This window comes from Haematobia irritans, chromosome 3, assembly GCF_050003625.1.
Source record: "Haematobia irritans isolate KBUSLIRL chromosome 3, ASM5000362v1, whole genome shotgun sequence".
NCBI lineage: Eukaryota > Metazoa > Arthropoda > Insecta > Diptera > Muscidae > Haematobia > Haematobia irritans.
In genome coordinates this window covers 106556463-106580186 of record NC_134399.1, presented here as the reverse complement: position 1 = coordinate 106580186, position 23724 = coordinate 106556463, and the positions used below count along the sequence as shown (strand labels likewise).

At 35.4% G+C, this 23724-nt stretch overlaps 1 protein-coding gene across 3 annotated transcripts in view; it reads left to right on the top strand.

Moving 5' to 3' along the window:
• The window catches only part of X11L, a 48070-nt gene extending 24785 nt beyond the window's left edge, over nt 1–23285 (top strand). For 2 of the 3 annotated variants that reach the window (XM_075299687.1, XM_075299689.1), the window contains 5 exons: nt 7859–8162; nt 12544–12683; nt 13082–14014; nt 16560–16700; nt 22558–23285. In XM_075299687.1, coding sequence (XP_075155802.1) covers nt 7859–8162; nt 12544–12683; nt 13082–14014; nt 16560–16700; nt 22558–22629 — 1590 coding nt within the window. In that variant the 3' untranslated portion in view covers nt 22630–23285. The remainder of the gene's footprint in view (nt 1–7858; nt 8163–12543; nt 12684–13081; nt 14015–16559; nt 16701–22557) is intronic. The other variant, XM_075299688.1, reaches the window with a different exon arrangement.
• Nucleotides 23286–23724: the final 439 nt, after the last annotated feature.

Below are 23724 nucleotides of genomic sequence, written 5' to 3'. Positions count from 1 at the left end.
TTGCTCCTCCAAGAGCCTCCGGAGGTCAAATCTGGGAATCGGTTTATGTGGGGGCTATATATAATTATGGACCGATATGGTCCAATTTTTGCATGCTTGTAGAGACCATATACTAACACCACGTACCAAATTTCAACCGGATCGAATGAAAGTTGCTCTTCCAATAGGCTCCGGAGGTCAAATCTGGGGATCTGTTTATATGGGGCTACATATAATTATGGACCGATATGGACCAGTTTTTGCATGGTAGTTAGACATCATATACTAACACCACGTACCAAATTTCAACCGGATCGGATGAAATTTGCTTGTCTAAGAAGCTCCGCAAGCCAAATCTGGGGGTCGATTTATGTGGGGGCTATACGTAAAAGTGGTGCGATATAGCCCATTTGCAATACCATCCGACCTATATCAATAACAACTACTTGAGCCAAGTTTCAAGTCGATAGCTTGTTTCGTTCGGAAGTTAGCGTGATTTCAACAGACGGACGGACATGCTTAGATCGACTCAGAATTTCACCACGACCCATAATAAATATATACTTTACGGGGTCTTAGAGCAATATTTCGATGTGTTACAAACGGAATGACAAAGTTAATATACCACCCCCCCCCCTCCCCCCTTCAAATTAAGTCAAAGGAAAACGCGTGTCAATTGGTGAAATCGTTTATTTAAAAAATCAAATTAAATTTCTTTTTCAAGTTCAATTAGTATAAAATTCAGGAAAAATATTCAGTTAGGCTTTCGCTTTTCCAAATCCGAATTGCCGGGCCTCACGCTTGACACCTGCCATCAGATTTTGTACAGCCACCTTTTCCACTTTCTTCGCCGCAGAAAGCCTTGAACTGCTGCTCGTCCTTAGCAGTTTTTTTGGTCTTCTTTAGGTTCCGCTTGACAATAGCCCAGTATTTCTCAATTGGGAGGAGCTCTGGCGTGTTGGGAGGGTTCTTGTCCTTGGGAACCACCTGCACGTTGTTGGCGGCGTACCACTCTATGGCCTTTTTACCGTAATGGCAAGATGCCAAATCCGGCCAAAACAGTTCGGGAGAACCGTGTTTCTTCAGGAAAGGCAGCAGACGTTTATTCAAACACTCTTTCACGTAAATTTCTTGGTTGACAGTCCCGGAAGCTATGAAAATGCTGCTTTTCAAGCCACAGGTACAGATGGCTTGCCAAACCAGATATTTCTTTGCGAACTTTGACAGTTTTATGTGCTTGAAAATATCTGCTACCTTTCCCCTTCCTTTTGCCGTATAAAACTCCTGTCCCGGAAGCTGCTTGTAGTCGGCTTTGACGTAGGTTTCGTCGTCCATTACCACGCAGTCAAACTTCGTCAGCATCGCCGTGTACAGCCTCCGGGATCGCGCTTTGTCCGTCGTATTTTGTTTATCATCGCGATTTGGAGTCACTACCTTCTTGTAAGTCGACAGTCCGGCTCGTTTTTTGGCTCGATGCACGGTTGTAGACGATACACCCAGCTTATTTGCGGCATCTCGGAGAGAGAGGTTAGAGTTTCGCTTGAAACTACCGGCAACTCTCTTTGTCGTCTCAGCGGCTTCCGGTTTTCGATTTCCCCCCGATCCAGACTTCCTGGCTGTCGACAAACGTTCCCCAAACACTTTAATTACATTTGTAACGGTTGATTTGGCAACTTTTAGCGATTTTGCCAGCTTTGCATGCGAGTAGCTGGGATTTTCGCGATGCGCGAGCAAAATTTTGATACGCTGTTCTTCTTGCTTGGACGGCATTTTGACAACTGAAGAGTGAATTCCAAAATCAAAATAGGAGCAACATTCTACACACACACACCTTCAAAATGAGGGGTGTTCAGGTTTTTTAAATGCAAAATTGAAAGAAATACGTCAAGTTTATATTGACTAAATTTTGACCGTATCACCCTTTATTCAATTAAAAATTTAGTTGATTCAACAAATTTTTTAATTGAAACAAAAATCAATCACAAAAATTAATAGTATCATTTAACATTTTAATTGGATCAATTAAAAAATTAATTGACTTTCAATTAATTTTTTTAATTGATACTATCATTTCCGTGATTGAAGACGTTTCAATTAAAAATTAATTGGATCAATTAATTTCGTGGTTGAACACAAAAAATATTTTTTGTGTGTGTAGGTTTTTTTAATTATTAGGGATATTCTAAGACGACATATCGAAGCCCGTTTGGCTGTTTGTTTTAATCACGCCACAGCCATGAATAATGAAGCTATCATGCTGAAATTTTGCACAAGCTCGTCTTTTGTCTGCAAGCAGGTCAAGCTCGAAGGTGGGCTCTATCGGTCCAAAATTTGATATAGTCCCCATACAAACGGGGACCGATTTTGGCTCCTGAGTGTCTAGACACCTCAATTTTTATCCACTTTGATGAAATTCAAAATTTAAAGGTATTTAAGGCCCTTAAATAAGTGTGCTGAATATTGTACGTTTTCTTATAGCACCCATATAGCCCGATCTGCCGATTTAATTTGTGTCTAGAAGCCCAAGAATTTTAAACACCGCAATTTTTTTCCGATTTGCCTGAAATTGGAAATCTAGAGGTATTTTGGGTCCATAAATATGTGTGCCGAAGATGTTTAGTATTGGTTCATATTTTACTATAGACCGATCCTCCGATCTGACTTCTTTGGTATAGCCCCCATATAGCCAGATCTCTCGATTTGACTTCTTGAGCTTTTACAAACCCCAATATTTATCCGATTTGCCTGATATTCAAAATCTAGACGTATTTTGGGTCCATAAACAAGTGTGCCGAAGATGGTACATATCAGTCCATCACCTGATTTGACTTTGGGGCTCTGCTTGGCACAGTATCTGCCATCAAATCCACCTGAAATTCTATATATTTTAAAGGAATCCGCTACGACGAAGAGTTTTCGAAGGAAACGATTATATTTGATTCATGGTGGAAGGCATTTAAGATTCGGCCCGGCCGAACTTAAGTCCGTTTGTTTTGTATTAGAGAGATCAAATAAATAAGAATAAATAATAAGCTAATAAATTGCAGTGTTTCACAGATCAGGCCTACGCTTCATGCTGTAAACAATTGTCAAAACTTTACCAATGAATACCAAAAAATCGACAACAGTCTATCAAAAGGTTTCTAGTCAAAACCACAGACTTGAGAAACAAAAAATAATTTCTCTAATTTAGAAGCAAGTATGAAATTTCAGTCTTCAATAATTGCTTTGTGTGCGTGTGTGTGTGGTCTGAGGTCTGGTGGCTAATAATAAAAGTTGGCATTTTTAACCCCATGAATAATTAATTGAAGCATTGCACAGAGTTTAGATCTTAGTATGAATACACAATTAACCAGAATAAAACATTTAAAGTTCTTAGTTGAAAATCAAATTACAAATAAAAATTGTCAAAATAAATTAAAAATTCAGTCTTTAAAAATCGATTAGGTAGGTGGATTTTAATTTGACTGTGCGATATATTTAAAACAGGCGGCTGAACAATATTTTTTTGTGTGAAGTTAAATGAGACCGTTAATTGCCATATAGGATTTTTCAAGTTCTTAAGTAAATATGTTTAGTCGTGTTGATTGAAACCTCCTCCCCGATGAAATACTAACAATTTGGATATCTATTTTTTTACAAGAGAAATTTCCCAAAAATTTCAATTAACCCGGATTTGAGTTTTCATAATGTCAAGTTTCTCGTTTTTCGTCTCGTGATTATAACAGACAGATTATGGCGTCTTAGAATTTCTCTCCGATAAAGAATATATTCTTTTTATAATCAGAAATCGATATTTCGATGTGCTACAAACAGAATATCAAACTTATTATTTCCATCCTATGGTGGTGGGTTACAAAAATCGGGACAGGTCCAAAATTTCAAGCAAATCATAAAATATACCTTAAATGTATTTTGAGAAAGTTCCAGATATTTTGGGGTTCCAGATGGGAAGTACTTTTATTTCCTTGTCTTGAGTTCATATGTAACCCATTATGTTGAAAATAAAATTTTCATTCCATGAAACTTTAATGGTTTTTTGAATGGAAAAACTGCAATAAATAAAGCTCGATATCCAGATTTGATTTTTGTGGTGACTCTTTGGATGGGTCCATAATCTTATATTTCCACCATGCTCATATGATTGATCTATCGTTGGGAATATACACGTTTGCTATCAAAAACAGATTTGCCTTTCCTTTTCAGTATAATATATTTTTACGACTTGTATAGCTCTTTACAACCAAAGAAATTTGTTGGTAGACACACCAGTAAAATCTGCTGGAACAGCAGAAATTCTGTTGAAACAAGGGAAGCAGTCATTGTTTGCTGAAATAAAAAAAAAAATTCTCTGTTATTTTTATACCCTCCACCATAGGAGTTAATATACCCCCTTTGTCATTCCGTTTATAACACATCGAAATATTGCTCTCAGACCCCATTAAGTATATATTCTCGGTCGTGGTAAAATTCTGAGTCCATCTAGTGGTGTCCGTCCGTCCGTACGTCTGTTGAAATCACGCGAACTTCCGAATGAAACGAGCAATCGATCTGAAATTTGGCACAAGTAGTTTATATTGGTGTAGGTCGGATGGTATTGCAAATGGGACATATGGGACTCATAAGCGTAGGAAGGCCTCTGGGGAGGGGGCTTAGACCCCCCAGAAAAATTTTAGCCCCCCCCCCAGAATTTGAAACTCTACTTATGATTTTCCATTTTTCAATAAATGTCAATAGTTTTTTTTTTTTAATTTTTATAACAATTAAACAAGTATATTCAATCGCACAAAGTTCCGCTAAAGACTTTCATGAACAATCGAATTACTTGGGTTGTGGTAGCAGTTGCCGATGGCAATGTTTGAAGTCAGATATTTATGAAATACAGATGTGGTTGACCTTTTGATTGATTTAGTTTAGTCAATTTAATTAAATAAATAGTAATTGATATTAAAACTATTCTTTCATAAATTAATATCTTAATAATGCTGCGAAAAAGCGTCGCCAAAAAAGTAGTGAACATGTTCTTTTTGGGTCTAGAAGTGGTGCAAAATTGGCGGAGAAGCAATGAATGTAATATGAGCTTGTCATAGGACAAATGTCCACCGTTTCAACAGCCGTTGCAATGAATTTGCATCACTCCCTAAGGTGAGATCCGAATTCAGTGTTTTGAATGTGAATTAAAAAATTTTGTGATATTTTCACAAATAAATAATTTTTTATTGTTTTTATGATTTTTAATGCATTCTGACGCTTGTTTGAAACGATTTTCCTCGAATAATTTCCAAAATTATCGATTTTTCTATAATGGGTTTAGCAGTTTTATGGCAAAATTTGAATAATTTGTAGCAATTTATTTATTCTTACTCTTTTTTTTTTAACTATTAGAAAAAAAAAGAAAACAAAAAATTACACATTAAAATATGAAAAAATGAAGTAAAAAAACTTCCTGTGTAGTTAAACTAATTGAGGACATTTTTGGAAGTGCTTTTAAAGTTGTGCCTTTAGAACAACTCACAATTTTTTTGCTGGGAAAAGTGTGGAACTACTTTTAGTTGCTTTATTATAAATTAATTGTCGAGTTATTTTGATGTCTAATTTTTTATTAAATTTTATGAAATAAAACATTAATTGAACGTATAAGTTCAGTCTATACATTTTTAGCTAGGGGGGCTATAGCCCCCCCCTAGGAAAATTGTCTAGCTACGCTAATGAATGGGACTACTTCTACGTATAGCCCCCATATAAACCGACCCCCATATTAGGCTTTCGAAGGCTCTAGGAGGAACAAATTTCATCAGATCCGGTTGAAATTTGCTACGTGGTGTAAGTGTATAGCCCCCATATAAACCTCACCCCACCTAATTGACTTTACGGAGCCTCTTGGAGGAGCAAATTTCATTTGATCTGGTTGAAATTGTCTATGTGGTATTAGTATAGGGTCCCCAACATTCATGCAAAATTGGTCCATATCTGTTTATATGGGGGGCTCAAACTATATACAGAGCCCCCATATAAACCGATTCCTAGATTTGGCTTGTGGAGCCTCTTGGACGTGGAAATTTCATCCAATACTGTTAAAATCCGGTATGTTGTGCTAATTTATAGCCTCTACCAACAATGCAAAAATTAGTCCAAATCGCTCTATAATTATATATAGCCACCATATAAACCGATCCCTAAATTTCATTTCCTAGGCTTCCTGGAGGTGCAAACTTCGTTCGATCCGGTTGAAATTTTGAATGTGGTATTAGTCTATTGTCTTTAAAAACTATGCAAAAATGACATATCGGTATATAATTATATTTAGCCGATCTCCAGATATGATTTCCTGCGCTTCCTGCAGGGGCAAATTTCATCCGTAACAGCAAACAATGACTGCTGCTATTAGCAGACTTTTTATACCCACCACCATAGAATGGTGACGGGGGTATAATAAGTTTGTCATTCCATTTGTAACACATCGAAATATCGATTTCCGACTATATAAAGTATATATATTCTTGATCAGGGAGAAATTCTAAGACGATATAACGATATCCGTCTGTCTGTCTGTCTGTTGTAATCACGCTATAGTCTTCAATAATGAAGCAATCGTGCTGAAATTTTGCACAAACTCGTCTTTTGTCTGCAGGTAGGTCAAGTTCGAAGATGGGCTATATCGGTCCAGGTTTTGATATAGTCCCCATATAAACCGACCTCCCGATTTGGGGTCTTGGGCTTATAGAAATCGAAGTTTTTATCCAATTTGCCTGAAATTTGAAATCTAGAGGTATTTTATGACCATAAAGAGGTGTGCCAAAAATGGTGAGTATCGGTCCAGGTTTTGGTATAGCCCCCATATAGACCGATCTCCAGATTTTACTTCTTGGGCTTATAGAAACCGCAGTTTTTATTCAATTTACCTGAATTCTAGAGGTATTGTAGGACCACAAATACGTGTGCCAAAAGTTGTGAGTACCGGTCCATGTTTTGGTATGGTCCCCATATAAAACGACCTCCCGATTTGGGGTCTTGGGCTTATAGAAACCGTAGTTTTTATCCAATTTGTCTGAAATTGGAAATCTAGAGGTATTTTAGGACCATAAAGAGGTGTGCCGAAAATGGTGAGTATCGGTCCATATTTTGGTATAGCCCCCATATAGACCGATTTCTCGATTTTACTTCTTGGGCTTGTAAAATCCGAAGTTTTTATCCTATTTGCCTGAAATTGGAAATCTGGAGGCATTTTCGGGTCATAAAGAGATGTGCCGAAAACGGTGAGTATCGGTCCATATTTTAGTATAGCCCCCATAAGAACGATCTCCCGATTTAACTCCTTGGGTTTCTAGAAACCGTAGTTTTTATCTGATTTGCCTGAAATTGTAAATATTCTGGTATTTTAGGCTCACAAAAACGTGTATCGGATTAAGTTTTTATCGGTCCATTTGGTAATGCCTCCATATAGACCGACTTCACTTCTTGAGGGTGTAGAAGGCGCACTGATCATAAAAATTGCTTGAAACTCAATGTAAAATTTCCAGATTTTACTTCTACAGATTTAAGATTTCAAATCAAGACGTTATTTTATAATTTTCTTGCACACTTACAAGAGATGTTAATGATTCCTCTAAAACTCAAACAAAAATGGTTCTTATAAATCCAGAATCTGATATAGTCCTCATAGGTGAAATCTTTAAATTTATCTTCGGGAAGTGTCCTCAAGTCCTCCTGAAATTTCAAAGGAAACCCTAATATTTGGTTCATGGTGGTGGGTATTTAAGATTCGGCCCGGCCGAACTTAGTGCTGTATATACTTGTTTTCTATTAGTGTAGATACTTTGTTTCATAAACATAAATTCTCATATCAATTTTCTTATTTATTTTGTTTCTTTCGTTTCAGACAATCTGGCCGAAAACTTCACGCATTGGGTCAGGTTTAAATTCCAGTGATCATTCACCAACCACCTCGGATATTGCTAAAGCGCTGCATGTTAAACCGCAATTTTCATCGGCCACAATACGTCAAGGCATTGGTACATCATTAACCCCAAATTCACCTGAACATTGCCAAATGGTTGGTGGTACGGAAATACCAATGACAACACCAGAAAAGATAACCTATACAAAAAGTCCAACGGGTTCAATAAAATCACTTAAGGATTCTGCCAACAGTGATAAGAAAGCAAAATCACGTAACAAAGAGGGTAAGTTTAGCCAATCGGTTTGCCGTAAAAGGACTCATGTTGCAATGGAATTTCGTTTGAAAATTCACCAAACTTGGAAATAGAAAAAAATATCCCCTTTTCAAATGCAATAAATTTAACACATTTATTTTCTGTACTCCTTTTTGTGTCTTTATCTTCAATTTAATTGTCTTTTTGCACGCACTCATGAAATGTTTTTTTTGATTGGGGGCATTCTAACCGAATGTGTGTCGTTTATTTTATCGTGTCACATACTGACTCTTGGCACGAAATTCACAATCGATGTAAGTTTATAAAAGAGCACACAATTGTAATTAGTATTTAATTTCATGTATACAAACATTTTAAATATTTAGGCGTTAAAAAAAAAAATTAAGGATAATGGCGACGTTTGGTCATTGACCCGTAGGATAAATTGTAGGTCAGTGTGTCAGAGTTTTTAAAGCATATCCATCTGAAAGTGCTTTCAGGCTAAATCCTTCCTACCCTTCAACGGCTGTACAACACAAAATAAGATCCCAACGATAATAATTAGCAACGACATGATTTGTTGTAAGGCGGTTGTAATTGATTGAAATTAGGTAGCTTTAGGTTAATTTCATAGAAAAAGTTCAGCTACTAATAATAGGAAACGTCGACTACTGTTTTTAAGCAGAAAAGTTTATTTTGGACAATGAAAAGTTATCTTTTCAATAATATGGAAAAGCAAGCAAGTCAAGTTCGAAGATGGGCTATATGAGTAGCCCGCACATAGATTTTCATCTAGATATCGTCAGTTTATCCGATTTACTTGAAATTGGAAATATAGAATTATTTTCGGTCAAAAATAGGTGCTCCGCACACAAAAAATCGGATTCAATCATTAAATTAATTGATCCAATTAATTTTTTAATTGAAATGTCTTCAATCACAGAAATGGCATTAAAAAATTAATTGAAGGTCAATTAAAAAATTAATTGATCCAATTAAAAAATTAATTGATACTATTAATTTTTGTGATTGATTTTTGTTTCAATTAAAATTTTTGTTGATTCAATTAATTTTTTAATTGAACATTTTTTAAAACTTAATTAAAGTTTTAATAGGAAAAATTTTCGTAATTTTTTTTTTTCTGTATGAATATGATGTGTATCGGTCCATGTTAAAGCCCCATAGACACCCAATATGAATTGTTAGGCTTCTGGACACCACAAATTTTCTCCGATTTCCTTGAAATTAGAAATTTAGAAGTATTTCCTATTGTAGACATAAGAAATCTAGGGATTCTAGTTACACAATTTTTCCGATTTAATTGAGTATTTAAGATTTGGCCTGGCCGAACTTATTGGCGTATGTATTTGTTAGATAGTGTAAATATCTGATTGTGGAATCTGTCATAGGATGGTGTAAAATTAGGTCTACCTTTTGTAGCACATATAAATTAGGGATTGTAATGAGAATCCAAAAGTACACATTTTGAAAAAGCAGATTTTTCGACATTTTAAAATTTTAAAAAAGTAGATTTTCGACATTTGTTGGTTTTCAACAGCAAAGCAGCTACATTATATTCCAGTCTCAACTCATATTCGAATTTGTCGTTTAAGTTCAAATATTTGGTTTTGATCACTGTAAAAAATCGATTAATTGATTTTGACCAACATCAAAAGTCGATTTGAAACGTTTTCATAAAATTTCAAAAGCCGATTTGTAAATATTGAAGATAAAAAGTCGACAATTCGATTTCCGACTTTTTTCTATCCCTAATGGAAATATCGACTTACAGGTATAAAAGATATGTAGAACTTGAACAAATAACAAGTATACTTCGGCCAGGTCGAATCTTATGTACCCTTCACCATGGATTGCGTAGAAACTTCTACTAAAGGCTGTAATCCACAATCGAATTACTTGAGTTGTGGTAAAACTTGTCGATGGCAAGGTATTTTAAAAATTCTTCACATCGTCTTCTAAATTGTAAGTTTGTCCATATGCTGTATATTTTAGACAAACAAGGCAGATTAAATAGCAATATAAGCCTTTTTAGTTCTTGATCGGGTTATATAAAGGAGTCTATAAATAATTTTGAACAGGAGGCTCAAGAAGTAAAATTTGTTGATCGGTTTATATGGGGGCTATCTATAATTATAGACTGATATGGACCAATTTGTGAATGATTATTATAGATTATATTCTAACACAACGTATAAAATTTCAACCGAATCGGATGAATTCACCCCTCCAAAAGACTTCGGAGGCCAAATCTGGGGATCGGTTTATATGGGGACTATATATAATTATGGACCGGAATTATATATAGCCCCCATATAAACCGATCCCTTGATTTGGCTTGAGGAGCCTCTAAGAGAAGCAAATTTCATCCGATCCGTCTGAAATTTGGTATATGGTGTTAGTATGTGGTCTCTAATAACCATGCAAAAATTGGTCCATATCGGTCCAAAATTATATATAGCCCCCGTATAAGCCGATCCCCTGATTTGGTTTGCGGAGGCTCTAAGAGAAGCAAATTTCATCCGATTCGGTTGAAATTTGGTACGTGGTGTTAGTATATGGTCTCTAACAACCACGCAGGAATTGGTCCATATCGGTCCATAATTCACTCAACCCAAAGTGAACTACACTTGAACCTTCCGAAAAAAGGTTTGATAGTCGGCTACTGCCTAAACAAATTTGCTAGCATATCTCTTTTCCTTTGCCAAACTCAAATCATCGATTTGAATGTATTTGTATGCTTGCAAATTTGTTTAGGCAGTAGCCGACTATCAAACCTTTTTTCGGAAGGTTCAAGTGTAGTTCACTTTGGGTTGAGTGAATTACCCGAATTTATTCTGATAATTGGTTGATAGTTTTGCTGTACATCCAACCATCTTGCAGTCTATAGGGCTTTGCCCAAATAAATTTGACAAGCATACTTTTCCTCTGTTGGTTAAGCTACACTTGTAGTTAATCTGAGATCAAAAACAACAATAAAATTTATTTCTATAGAAAATTTTGTCAAAATTTTATTGCTATTGAAAATTTTGTCAAAATTTTATTGCTATAGAAAATTTTGTCAAAATTTTATTACTATAGAAAATTTTGTCAAAATTTTATTACTATACAAAATTTTGTCAACATTTATTTTTATAGAAAATTTTGTCAAAATTTAGTTTCTATCGAAAATTTTTCAAAATTTTATTACTATACAAAATATACAAACTATATACAAATGTCAAGATGTTATTTCTATAGAAAATTTTGTCAAAATTTTATTGCTATAGGAAATTTTGTAAAGATTTTATTTCTATAGAAATTTTGTCAAAAGAAGAAGAAGAAAGAAGTTTTAAGATACCTTGCCATCAGCAATTGTTACGGCAACCCAAGTAATTCGATTGTGAATGATAGTACAAGTTTCTATGCAATCCATGGTGGAGGGTACTTAAGATTCGGCCTGGCGGAACTTACGGCCGTATATACTTGTTTTTTTTTTTTTTTTTTTTTTTTTTTAATTTTGAAAATGATTTTAACCAAAGATGCAAAATTCTCATAATAAATATGGGCCTATATGTGAAACTTTTCTACCTTTAATCCAAAGATTCAATATCTCAGTTAATTTAAAAATTACTGCTTTAAATTAAAAATGTTGGTTTTACTAGTGTTGTAAATTTTGATTACTTTTAGGTAATCGTTACAACTCGTTACTTTAGTAAAAAAAAATTTAAAAATAAATTGTGTGTAATTTTAAATAATATTTTCTTCTTTTTGAAGTTTAAAGACAGTTTAGAAAGGTGGGTTCTTTCTTCCAGTTTTATTCTAGTGTTATAAAATGTGCTGTTTCAGAATACCTCGTTAGAATCAGATATCCACCAATCTGTCGTAATACAAACGTTTTCGACTCATTCAAGGTCTTAACATCAACTTGTTCACTATTCAAAATTTTTTTGTAAGGTTATGTCTAGATGGTATTATGAAATCATAGTTTGCCATTTTACGATTTTCTAAAATTAATATTTTCTCAGAAATCAAGATATTTGATTCCAATCCAAAGACTTGCTTACCGCCAGTAAGTACTCGTAATCAACTACTCGTTACTTTCCCGACACTAGCTCTTACTTTAAAGACATTTTGGCTTAGCAGACTCAGGACTTTAACGAAGGGACGCACGAAAATTTCGTTATTTTAAAGAAATTTATCCTTAATATAGCGTTTCCTAAATTTTATGCCGCATTATCTTTCCTATTAGGTCAATAGTTTTTGTCAGTGTATTTGATCTACTTTTGTAGAAAATATGTATATATCCAAATCAGTGATAGATGTCAATGGGCTTTAAATGTTTTAAAATACATATATTTAAATACATATTTTTAATATCTATTCTTCTTCCACTTCTTATAAATCTATATAGGTTTCTTGGATCCTAAAGTATTGATCGAGGGTGTCCTTTTTCGGGCCCGCTACCTGGGATCAACACAACTTGTGTGTGAGGGTCAACCAACTAAATCAACACGTATGATGCAGGCCGAAGAAGCGGTATCTCGTATTAAGGTAAGCTTTTCGCAACCCCAACTATTATACCCTTAACACTTGGTTCATTGCATTCTCTTTCTCCTTTTTATAATGCACGCTAGTGTAATTCTAAATTCATATTTAAAAAAAATTAATCAAATTAATCTATAAACATTTTTAAAAATTTCCCCCTTTTATAAATGCTGCTAAAAATGTTGAATTTGAATTTGCTTGATTGATTGTCTTAGGCTTTGGTAAGTTAATCACAATATAACCTTTCCCCCAAAATAACCAATCATGAATGTTGTTTTTTATGTTGTTGTCGTGTTGTTGTTTTTGTGTTTTTGGTATCATAACAAAGTATGTCGTCTACAGATCGGTATTATTCATTTATATTTAATACATTTCTTTTCATTCGATTTTTTATTTCCTCCTAGGCTCCAGAAGGCGAAAGTCAACCTTCTACAGAAGTCGATCTATTCATATCAACTGAAAAAATTATGGTTTTGAATACAGACCTAAAAGAGATTATGATGGATCATGCTTTGCGTACCATTTCCTACATTGCCGATATTGGTGATTTAGTTGTATTAATGGCACGCAGAAGATTTGTCCATTCCGATCCTTGTAATTCCAATGGTGGCTCGACCAATGCTGATACAGCTGATTCTGGCGCTGGTGGTAATAATGCCAATGGTACAAACACCTCCACCACCACCAGCACCGCCACCAATGGCAAAGACAAGGACTCGAAGGAAAATGGTTCCTCTGGTGGTTGCACATCAATCTCAACGTCGAATAACAAACACAATCGTACCCCGAAAATGATTTGTCATGTCTTTGAGAGTGACGAAGCTCAATTTATAGCTCAATCGATTGGTCAAGCATTCCAGGTGGCCTATATGGAATTTCTTAAAGCAAACGGTATTGAAAATGAGAATCTCGCCAAAGAAATGGATTATCAAGAGGTCTTGAATAGTCAGGAGATTTTCGGTGATGAATTGGAAATTTTCGCCAAAAAGGAGTTACAAAAAGAAGTTGTTGTGCCCAAGGCCAAAGGTGAAATTTTGGGTGTGGTCATAGTGGAATCCGGTTGGGGATCTATGCTACCCACTGTAGTCATAGCAAATTTGATGTCTGGTGGAGCTGCAGCACGTTGTGGTCAATTGAATATTGGTGATCAATTGATAGCCATAAATGGTCTGAGTTTAGTTGGCCTGCCATTGTCGACGTGCCAGAATTACATACGAAATGCAAAGAATCAAACAGCTGTTAAATTTACTGTTGTACCATGTCCTCCAGTAGTTGAGGTGAAAATATTGCGTCCAAAAGCACTATTCCAATTAGGGTTTAGTGTACAAAATGGTGTGGTAAGTTTAAAAAAAATTAAATTATGAAAATTCGAATATCGGTTGGTTAATGTAATCAGAATCGAGCATACATTCATTGATCCTGATATTGGTTTTGTAACAATCAGAATCCTTTTTTGGGGAATAAGTAAAGTCAACTGGCATACACCTAAACCAGTTCTCGGGTTGTTCTTCCCTCTAACTTTTTTCCCTTTCATACCCTTCCTTTATATCAGGAAGTCGGTGTCGTTAACAAATCCCTTTATTTGTCTCCAGTCCCCAATTTCAAGCTGGGTAAGTTTAGTAATCATCTCTTTCCCGAGATTGTGCGCCCATATACAGCCGCAAATCTATTAACGAGATGGCAGAGCAGTACAATATTCACCTAATATGGGCGCCTGACCACTGGAACACCCCATAGAACTGAGAAGCGGCCGAGTTCTTGCTAACTCATCCGCTTCTATGTACCTTACATATTCCTGATTAACTAGAATCTGTTGGTATTCCTCTGGCTACCTGCAAGCGCATACGGCGACACCGAGCAAATCTGGCCCATCTAGACACTAGAAATGTTAGTGTTTTCAAGACGTCAGATATAACGGGTCTCCGCCTGATAGGCGAGTTTGCAAAAACTAAGGACTACTGCAGGAGCTGTCATGATTTCAGGGACATACAGGTTTAGATTACTGGCGGACCTGAAAAATGTTAACTTTAGAAGTCTGCTAATGCTTTTGTCGGAAACAAGTTCCAATCTTGTATGTGGCGTAGTTACGGAAGTTTCAGGATATTCTTGTTGGCACAAGTTTATGACAACGGAAGTAGTGGTTACAGAAGTAAATTTGGTTGCGGAAGATTCTCACAGTTTAAAAGGCCTGCCGTAGCATCACATATTACCGAGTTTTGTATTCCATCAGAATCTATATTTCTTCTTTATTTGCAAATCCGTTATCGAGATATAAGCGATCATACAATAATTTAAACAAAAATATTAATAATTTCATTTCATAAACAGCTCTCGATTTCTTGCAGTTGAAATCATATATTCATCCCGGTAGATTGTCCATTCTTGGCTGTTTTTCAGCCAGTTAAGTTCTCCCCTGCCTCTTCCTCGTTGTCCTTCTATCTTGCCCTTTATGATGATTTGCAGAAATCTTTATTTGTAATTTCTCATGAGGTACGCAATTTTCGAGCTTTAATATTTCGTAGCAATTGTCTATCCAACCACATTCTTCTTAAAACTTCCTGGTTGGTTACATGATCTGTCCAAGCAATCTTCAAAAATCTGCTATACACCCGTATTTCGAAGGATTCAAGTCTCTTCTCATCAGTATTTTTCATAGTTCACGTCTCAAATGCGTATAGGAATATTTTACAAATCTGGCTTGGCAACATTCTTAGCCCACTGGGAATCGGTTTATATGGGGGTTTACACAGGGTTGTTAGGTGCCATATATTGGCATCACGTATCAAATTTCAACGTGATCAGATATAATTTGCATTTCTAGGAATAATTTGCATTTCCGCAAGCCAAATCTGGATATAGGTTTATATGGGGCTATACCTAATAGTGGTCTGATATGATCCATATGCAATACCATTCGACCTACATTAATAACAACTACTTGTGCGATGTATCAAGTCGATAGCTTGTTTCGTTCGGAAGGTAGCGTGATTTCAACAGATGAACAGACAGACATCGCTAGATCGACTCGGATCTACGTCCCAAAATAGATACATACATTATGGGGTCTGAAACCAATATTTCGAAAAGACAAAGTAAATATACCCCAACCTATGGTGGTGGGTATAATAAAAAGCTGGCTGTCACTTAAAACTAACCTCTCTTCTATCTTGTAATAGCAGGACAATGACATAGGTAGTGTTCCAAGGTCTTCTTCTTTTCGAAACACAAACATATACGATTATCCGCTGCTCCTATTCATCACCATTGGAATACACAGAATGATGTAATTTACATAGACTAATATCGTTTATAGACAACACTTCAAAGTTGAGTAATAGTAATAGGGAATAGAACAAACATTTGTATTTTGTTGTTGTTCTTGCAGCCCCTTCGAATCGTTTGTGTTTGAAAGAAAATAGTGATATTTGAAGATATTTTAAGCGCCTGCACCCTGCTATGAGAAGAGACTTAACTTTCCTTGTGATGTTCAGAGTGAAGATAGTTTCAGGTCTGTTGGGTATGATTATAAATACGGATAATGGTTTGGATGCATAGGATTTTGTTTTAGGAAAGAACTTCCTAATGTGTACTAACGAAGAACATGCTATCACCCCACGAACTTTGGTGGTGTTTCGTCGTAGATAGACTTTTAATAAGTAGCCCCTAATTCAAGTGGGGTAATTTGTAAAAACTGGTGGGTGGAGGATGAATATAAGACTATTTGTCGCTTCGAAAATAATCCAGCATCAATGTAATTGAAAAATGGAAAATTCTGATTACTACTCCTAATCGAAAATCAACTATATATTATATAATGTTATTTTATTTTCTTTTTATACTCACAAAATCTGTCATGCTTTATTTTATTTGGCTTTTGTATAGATTTGTAGTCTTTTACGAGGTGGTATTGCTGAGAGAGGTGGTGTACGGGTTGGTCATCGTATTATTGAAATAAACAATCAAAGTGTTGTGGCCGTGCCTCATGACACAATTGTCAAACTCCTTTCATCGTCCGTGGGAGAGGTAAGTATTGCAAATCATTATAAAGCCATTATTCATTTCAAGGCCTACTGAACTGGACAGAGAAACATGAGGGTTCTTAAAAAGTTGAATATGATAAAAATTGTTCTTAAATCATGTAGAAATCGAAACTTTCATACGAGTTGTACCATATTTTCAATTCGGTATTAGTGAGGACCGAGGAGAAGGTATACCACATACTCGTATGGTCCATGTTTTGCTATATTTCCCTATATATACCGTTTTCAGATTTTTGATATAAAAAGTTGTCATTCCCCTTGAAATACATACACGGATAGAAAAATATGTTTTTCATATGTTCCGGTATAAACAAAATGTGTTACGGGCTTAATTTTTTTTGAACACAATATTTTTAAATGACGACTTCATCTTAAGGATAGACACTCTTGTCAACAAACTCGGGAAGATGAGTCTGCAAAATGGCGAGGTAGTCTTTCTTCTTGATAATACCATCAATTTTCTGCAATGGCCCAATATGCCACCAAGTGAAGCAGCCCCAAACCATGAAGCTTCCACCATCATGCTTCACATTTTGTTTAACATGGTGGCGTTAAATGGTATCACCAGGACGACGCCAGCAATATTGTTTATCGTCCGATTGGAAGCGGTTAAATTTTGTTTCATCTGACCAGATAACACATTTCCAGCCGTTTTATGCTCTCTTGCAAACTTCATTTGATACTTTTCGGATAATGCAGGTTTATTTTTTTTTTACAGCTGAAACATAACCAATGTTGTAGAGCGCTCGTCTTACTGTATATTCACTAACTTGCTTATTTTTGGCAATAGTAGTACTTTTCGGCGTTACGGACTTGTTCTGCCATCATAAGGCGAGCGTCCGCTTCGGTCAACAGTTTTCGGCGGCCTCTGGTTTGCTCTTTGGGAGTAGCATTTCGTCTCCTTTTTGGACGCGAAAGACCACAGACTGACTTTTATTTAGTTCCTTGACTATTTTCCGCGATGAAGACCCATTATTAGTTAAGGAAACTATATTGTCCTCCACATCGCGCGATAACTTTTTCATTTTAATTTTTACTTGATATTATTGCAGTACACTTCCAATAAAGCTTTAACTCTTACTAGCAAACACGTTTCTAAACACAGAGTTGTATTACTGTTCATAAAGAAAGAAAAAAAACTAACGGTATATATTGGTTTTATGCTGAGCAGGGTTGCCATTTTGGTCCGATCGGACCAAAATTGGTCCAAAAAATGATTAATTTTTAAATTTGGTCCGATGGTCGGGCCAAATGGAATTTAGTTGATTTTGGTCCATTTTCGTCAAATCGTTATTATACCCTCCACCATAGGATGGGGGGTATATTAACTTTGTCATTCCGTTTGTAACACATCGAAATATTGCTCTAAGACCCCATAAAGTATATATATTCTGGGTCGTGGTGAAATTCTGAGTCGATCTGAGCATGTCCGTCCGTCCGTCCGTCCGTCCGTCCGTCCGTCCGTCCGTCTGTTGAAATCACGCTAACTTCCGAACGAAACAAGCTATCGACTTGAAACTTGGCACAAGTAGTTGTTATTGATGTAGGTCGGATGGTATTGCAAATGGGCCATATCGGTCCACTTTTACGTATAGCCCCCATATAAACGGACCCCCAAATTTGGCTTGCGAGGCCTCTAAGAGAAGCAAATTTCATCCGATCGGGCTGAAATTTGGTACATGGTGTAAGTATATGGTCTCTAACAACCATGCAAAAATTGGTCCACATCGGTCCATAATCATATATAGCCCCCATATAAACCGATCCTCCGATTTGGCTTGCGAGGCCTCTAAAAGAAGCAAATTTCATCCGATCCGGCTGAAATTTGGTACATGGTGTTAGTATATGGTCTCTAACAACCATGCGAAAATTGGTCCACATCGGTCCATAACTATATATAGCCCCCATATAAACCGATCCCCGATTTGGCTTGCGAGGCCTCTAAGAGAAGCAAATTTCATCCGATCCGGCTGAAATTTGGTACATGGTATTAGTATATGGTCTCTAACAACCATGCAAAAATTGGTCCACATCGGTCCATAATTATATATAGCCCCCATATAAACCGATCACCAGATTTGACCTCTGGAGCCTCTTGGAAGACCAAAATTAATCTGATTAAGTTGAAATTTGGTAAGTGGTGTTAATATATGGCCTTAAACTCCCATGCAAAAATTGGTCGAAATCGGTCCATAATTATATATAGCCCCCATATAAACCGATCCCCAGATTTGACCTCCGGAGCACCTTGGAAGAGCAAAATTCACCCGATTCGGTTGAAATTTGGTACGTGATGTTAGTATATGGTATCCAACAACCATGCAGGAATTGGTTCATATCAGTTCATAATTATATATAGCACCCATAGAAACCGATCCCCAGATTTGACCTCCGGTGCCTTTTGGAGAAGCAAAATTCATCCGATCTGATGGAAATTTGGTACGCGGTTTTACTATATGATATTTAACAAACATGCCAAAAGTGGTCCATATCAGTCCATAATCACATATAGCCCCCATATAAACCGATCCCGAGATTTGGATTTGGAGCCTCTTGGAGGAGCAAATTTCATCCGAGTCTGTTGAAATTTGGTACATTGTGCTTGTATATGGCCGTTAACAACCATGCCTAACTAGGTCCATATCGGTCTATAATTATATATAGACCTCAGATCCATATCAATAATTGTATATAGCCCCCATATAAGCGACCCCTATATTTCAATTCTGGCTCCCTACGTACCGTGCAAAAGTCCATATCGATTCGTAATTATTTGTAGACTTACCTACACATACTTTTTTTGTCTAATGTATACAACGTATGGACTAACTCACAATTTAGAAAACGATTTAAGATACCACAACACAAGTAATTCGATTGTGGATGACAGTCTTTCGTAGAAGTTTCTACGCAATCCATGGTGGAGGGTACATAAGATTCGGCCTGGCCGAACTTACGGCCGTTTATACTTGTTTTTTTTAAATTATTCTATAGAAATAAAATTTAGACAAATTTTTTTTGGGTGTAAAAATTATATGTTTGGAACTCAAATTTTTTAACACAATATTTTTAAGTGCAAGCATATAATGTTCATAAAATAGCATAACATGTTTGGGACATATATGTTAATATGTTAGAACATATTATGTTTGGGACATAAACTGTTTGTAAATATAATATACTTAAATGCAAATATATATTAATTTAGAAATAGCTTATAAAGTATAGAAAGAGAGACCTAGAGAGTATGCTGCAAGTAAAATAATGGAAGTAACCAATTGACGCCCTAAAAATATATCCACACAAAGAAAATTTCATTAAAATATTTTTCTACCAGTGCATGCCCTAAGGAGAAACATAATATGTTTGAACAATACAAACAATATTTTGTTTGGACCAATTCTGAAAATATATATATGCTTGAAGCAAAATGTGTTTGGGGTATATTTTACAGAAGCGATTTTTATTGAGGGTGTAGGTTTGGGACATGTTTTGCGACATAGCATACAGTATCCCAGCAAAAAAATTGGAAGTGTTTCTAAAGGCACATTTTTAAAAACACTTCCAAAAATGTCCTCCGAATTTTATATAGAAATAAAATGTTGACAAAATTTTGTAAAGTAACGACATTTTGACAAAATTTTGTAAAGTAACGACATTTTGACAAAATTTTCTATAGTAATAAAATTTTGACAACATTTTCTATAGAAATAAAATTTTGGTAGGTTATATTTGGGGATCGGCTATATATAACTATAGACCGATATGGACCAATTTTGGCATGGTTGTTAGCGGCCATATACTAGCGCAATGTACCAAATTTCACCACGTACCAATTATCAACCGGATCGGGTGAATTTTGCTCTTCCAAGGGGCTTCGGAGGTCAAATCTGGGGATCGGTTTATATAGGGGCTACATATGATTATGGACCGACATGGACCAATTTTTGTATGGTTGTTAGAGACCATATACTAACACCATGTACCAAATTTCAACCGGATCGGGTGAATTTTGCTCTTCCAAGGGGCTCCGCAGGTCAAATCTGGGGATCGGTTTATATGGGGGCTATATATAATTATGGACCGATATGGACCAATTTTTGTATGGTTGTTAGAGACCATATACTAACACCATGTATCAAATTTCAACCGGATCGGGTGAATTTTGCTTCTCTTAGAGGCTCCGCTAGCCAAATCGGGGGATCGGTTAATATGGGGGCTATATATAACTATGGACTGATGTGGACCAATTTTTACATGGGTGTTAGATGACATATACTAACACCATGTACCAAATTTCAACCGGATCGGTTGAATTTTGCTCCTCCAAGAGGCTCCGCAAGCCAAATCTGAGCGTCGTTTTATATGGGGGCTATACGTAAAAGTGGTCCGATATGGCCCATTTGCAATACCATCCGACCTACATCAATAACAACTACTAGTGCCAAGTTTCAAGTCGATAGCTTGTTTCGTTCGGAAGTTAGCGTGTTTTCAACAGACGGACGGACATGCTTAGATCGACCCAGAATATATATACTTTATGGGGTCTTAGAGCAATATTTCGAGGTGTTACAAACGGAATGACAAAGTTAATATACCCCCATCCTATGGTGGAGGGTATAAAAAGCGAGTTATACAAAATTGAATTGAAAGAATTTCATGTGTAGTAAAAATAAAGAACACCTTTGGGAGAACATTTTGGGAAGTGATTTTAAAGTTGGGCCTTTAGAACAACTTCTTTGCTTTTTTGCTGGGCTATTATAGGTCAAAGTGAAATTTGACGACGATTGTGTGATGTTTTGTTTTAAAGGCCATAGGAGACGTACTGGCTAAAGGTCGCTGAGTCCGGTTCAGATTTATATATACCCAGCAAAAAAATTTGGAAGTTCTTCCAAAGACACAACTTTAAAATCACTTCCAGAAGATGCACTCCCAATGATGCTCTTTATTTTAACTACCCAGGAAGTTCTTTGGATTCAATTTTTTATAACTTGGTTTTTTCATACTTTTAATGGGTAATTTTAACTTTCAAATAGGTTAAAAACAGAGTAAGAATTCATAAAATGGTACAATTTATTTAAATTTTGTCGAAAAAAAAAGCTAAATCCAATCTGAAAAAATTGTGAATTTTTGAGGTCAAACGTTTCCGAGAAGCGTTAGAATCCACTAGAAATTATAAAAAATTATACAAATTATTTATTTGACAAAATATGACAGAATTTTTTAATTTGCATCCAAAACATTGAATTCGGATCACACCTAGAGAAGTGATGCAAATTCATTGCAATGCCTGTTAAAATGGAGGACTTTCGTCCTATGACAAGCCCATGTTAAATTCATCGCTTCTGCGTCAATTTTGCACCACTTCCGGATCCAAAAAGAACATTTTCATTACTTTTTTGGTGACGCTTTTTTTTGCTGGGTAGTTACCATAATATGGTCTTATATAGCTCCAAAAACCAGAGCAAGAAGTTAAATATATAGTATCGTAAAATGTGCCAAATTGGTTGAAAATGGTTCAGATTCATATATCTTTCGCCCGATTTACACTCATATGACCACAGATGCATTCCAAATTTGTTAAAAATCTGTTTGGATTTAGATATGTTATATGTATATGAGAATATAATCCTTTGCAGACAAGCAAGTTTTAGGCTTCGCGGGACTAATGTATACATTTTTTATTGTAATAAATATTAATATTTTGAAAAAAAATATATATAGCACATGTGAAAAATTTGAGATAGTATCGGGTATGGTCGGCCCCGCCCGATTTTACACATTCCTCACTTGTTCGTACTTGTTTTAATATAACATGTTTTCTTTTTTTCCTATTTCAGATTTTGATGAAAACCATGCCCACTTCCATGTTTCGGTTATTGACGGGTCAAGAAACTCCCATCTATATCTAAATCATAATCTATCTCTATTTATGATTTAAGATTAAGCTTTATGGTCTTACGAAATCATTTATTAATAATTAGTATTAAAACCTAAAGCGTTTTTTTGTATAATTTTCACTAAACTAATCAAATCTAGAGAGAACAAAAACTAAAACAAAACTTAACAAAAATATAGTACTTAAAATAGGCAGCAGTTAGGCAATATCATTAAAAAAACACAAGCATAGTATATAAAATGAAGCTTTTGTGCAAAGCTTTCGAAGGCTTACAGGAATAATACCAACATTTTGGCTCAAAAAGCTAAAAGCAGCTTATAAAAATAATAATAAAACTGAGTTTTTTTTTATTTTTTTAATCCAGTTAAAGCATAATGGCAATGAAATTAAATACAATAACAAAAAGTAATACGAAAATAACTGAATTCATTTAAAATGAATTTGGTTAAAATGTAAAGGAGATTTGTTTTTTTGGTGTTTTCCTCGAAAAGTATTAAGAAATTGCTCTTGTTTTCGTAATTTCTCTTTTGAACAAAGAAAGACTGAAACAATTTTCGTTTTTTGGTTGAAGAATACTCGCGCATCGTTTAAAAAAAAACCAAACCAACAAGAAGACGAAGAACAAAATGAAAATTAATTATAATTTCTTGGAAAAATAAAATGATTATACCAATACAACAAAAGTATATAGGCGGCATATATACAAATACTTCATAGGTATTATTTATATGAAAAAAAAAAAAACACTTATAACGATAAAAGATATGCAAATAAAAATACTCACATTTGATTACTATGTGAAAACTGCTGCAAACTGCATTTAGCTAAAATCTAACCTAGACCATATGAATTTTTTTCCAAGTCTCTAATTAAGGCTTTGGCAAAATAAAAATATTCCTCTCAAAAGTAAAAACAAAATGACCTAAAAAGTAAAGTTACACCTATCACTCCCCCCTTCCCTTTACAACACAAGAACACATACAATCATTAAGTTAATAACTCACCCCACCACCCGAATGTATTTTCGTAAGATTTAATTTTTTTGGGTATTTAAATTTAAAATTGAGCTTATTCTTATGAAATCTTTGTTTCTTATATTAATTTTAAC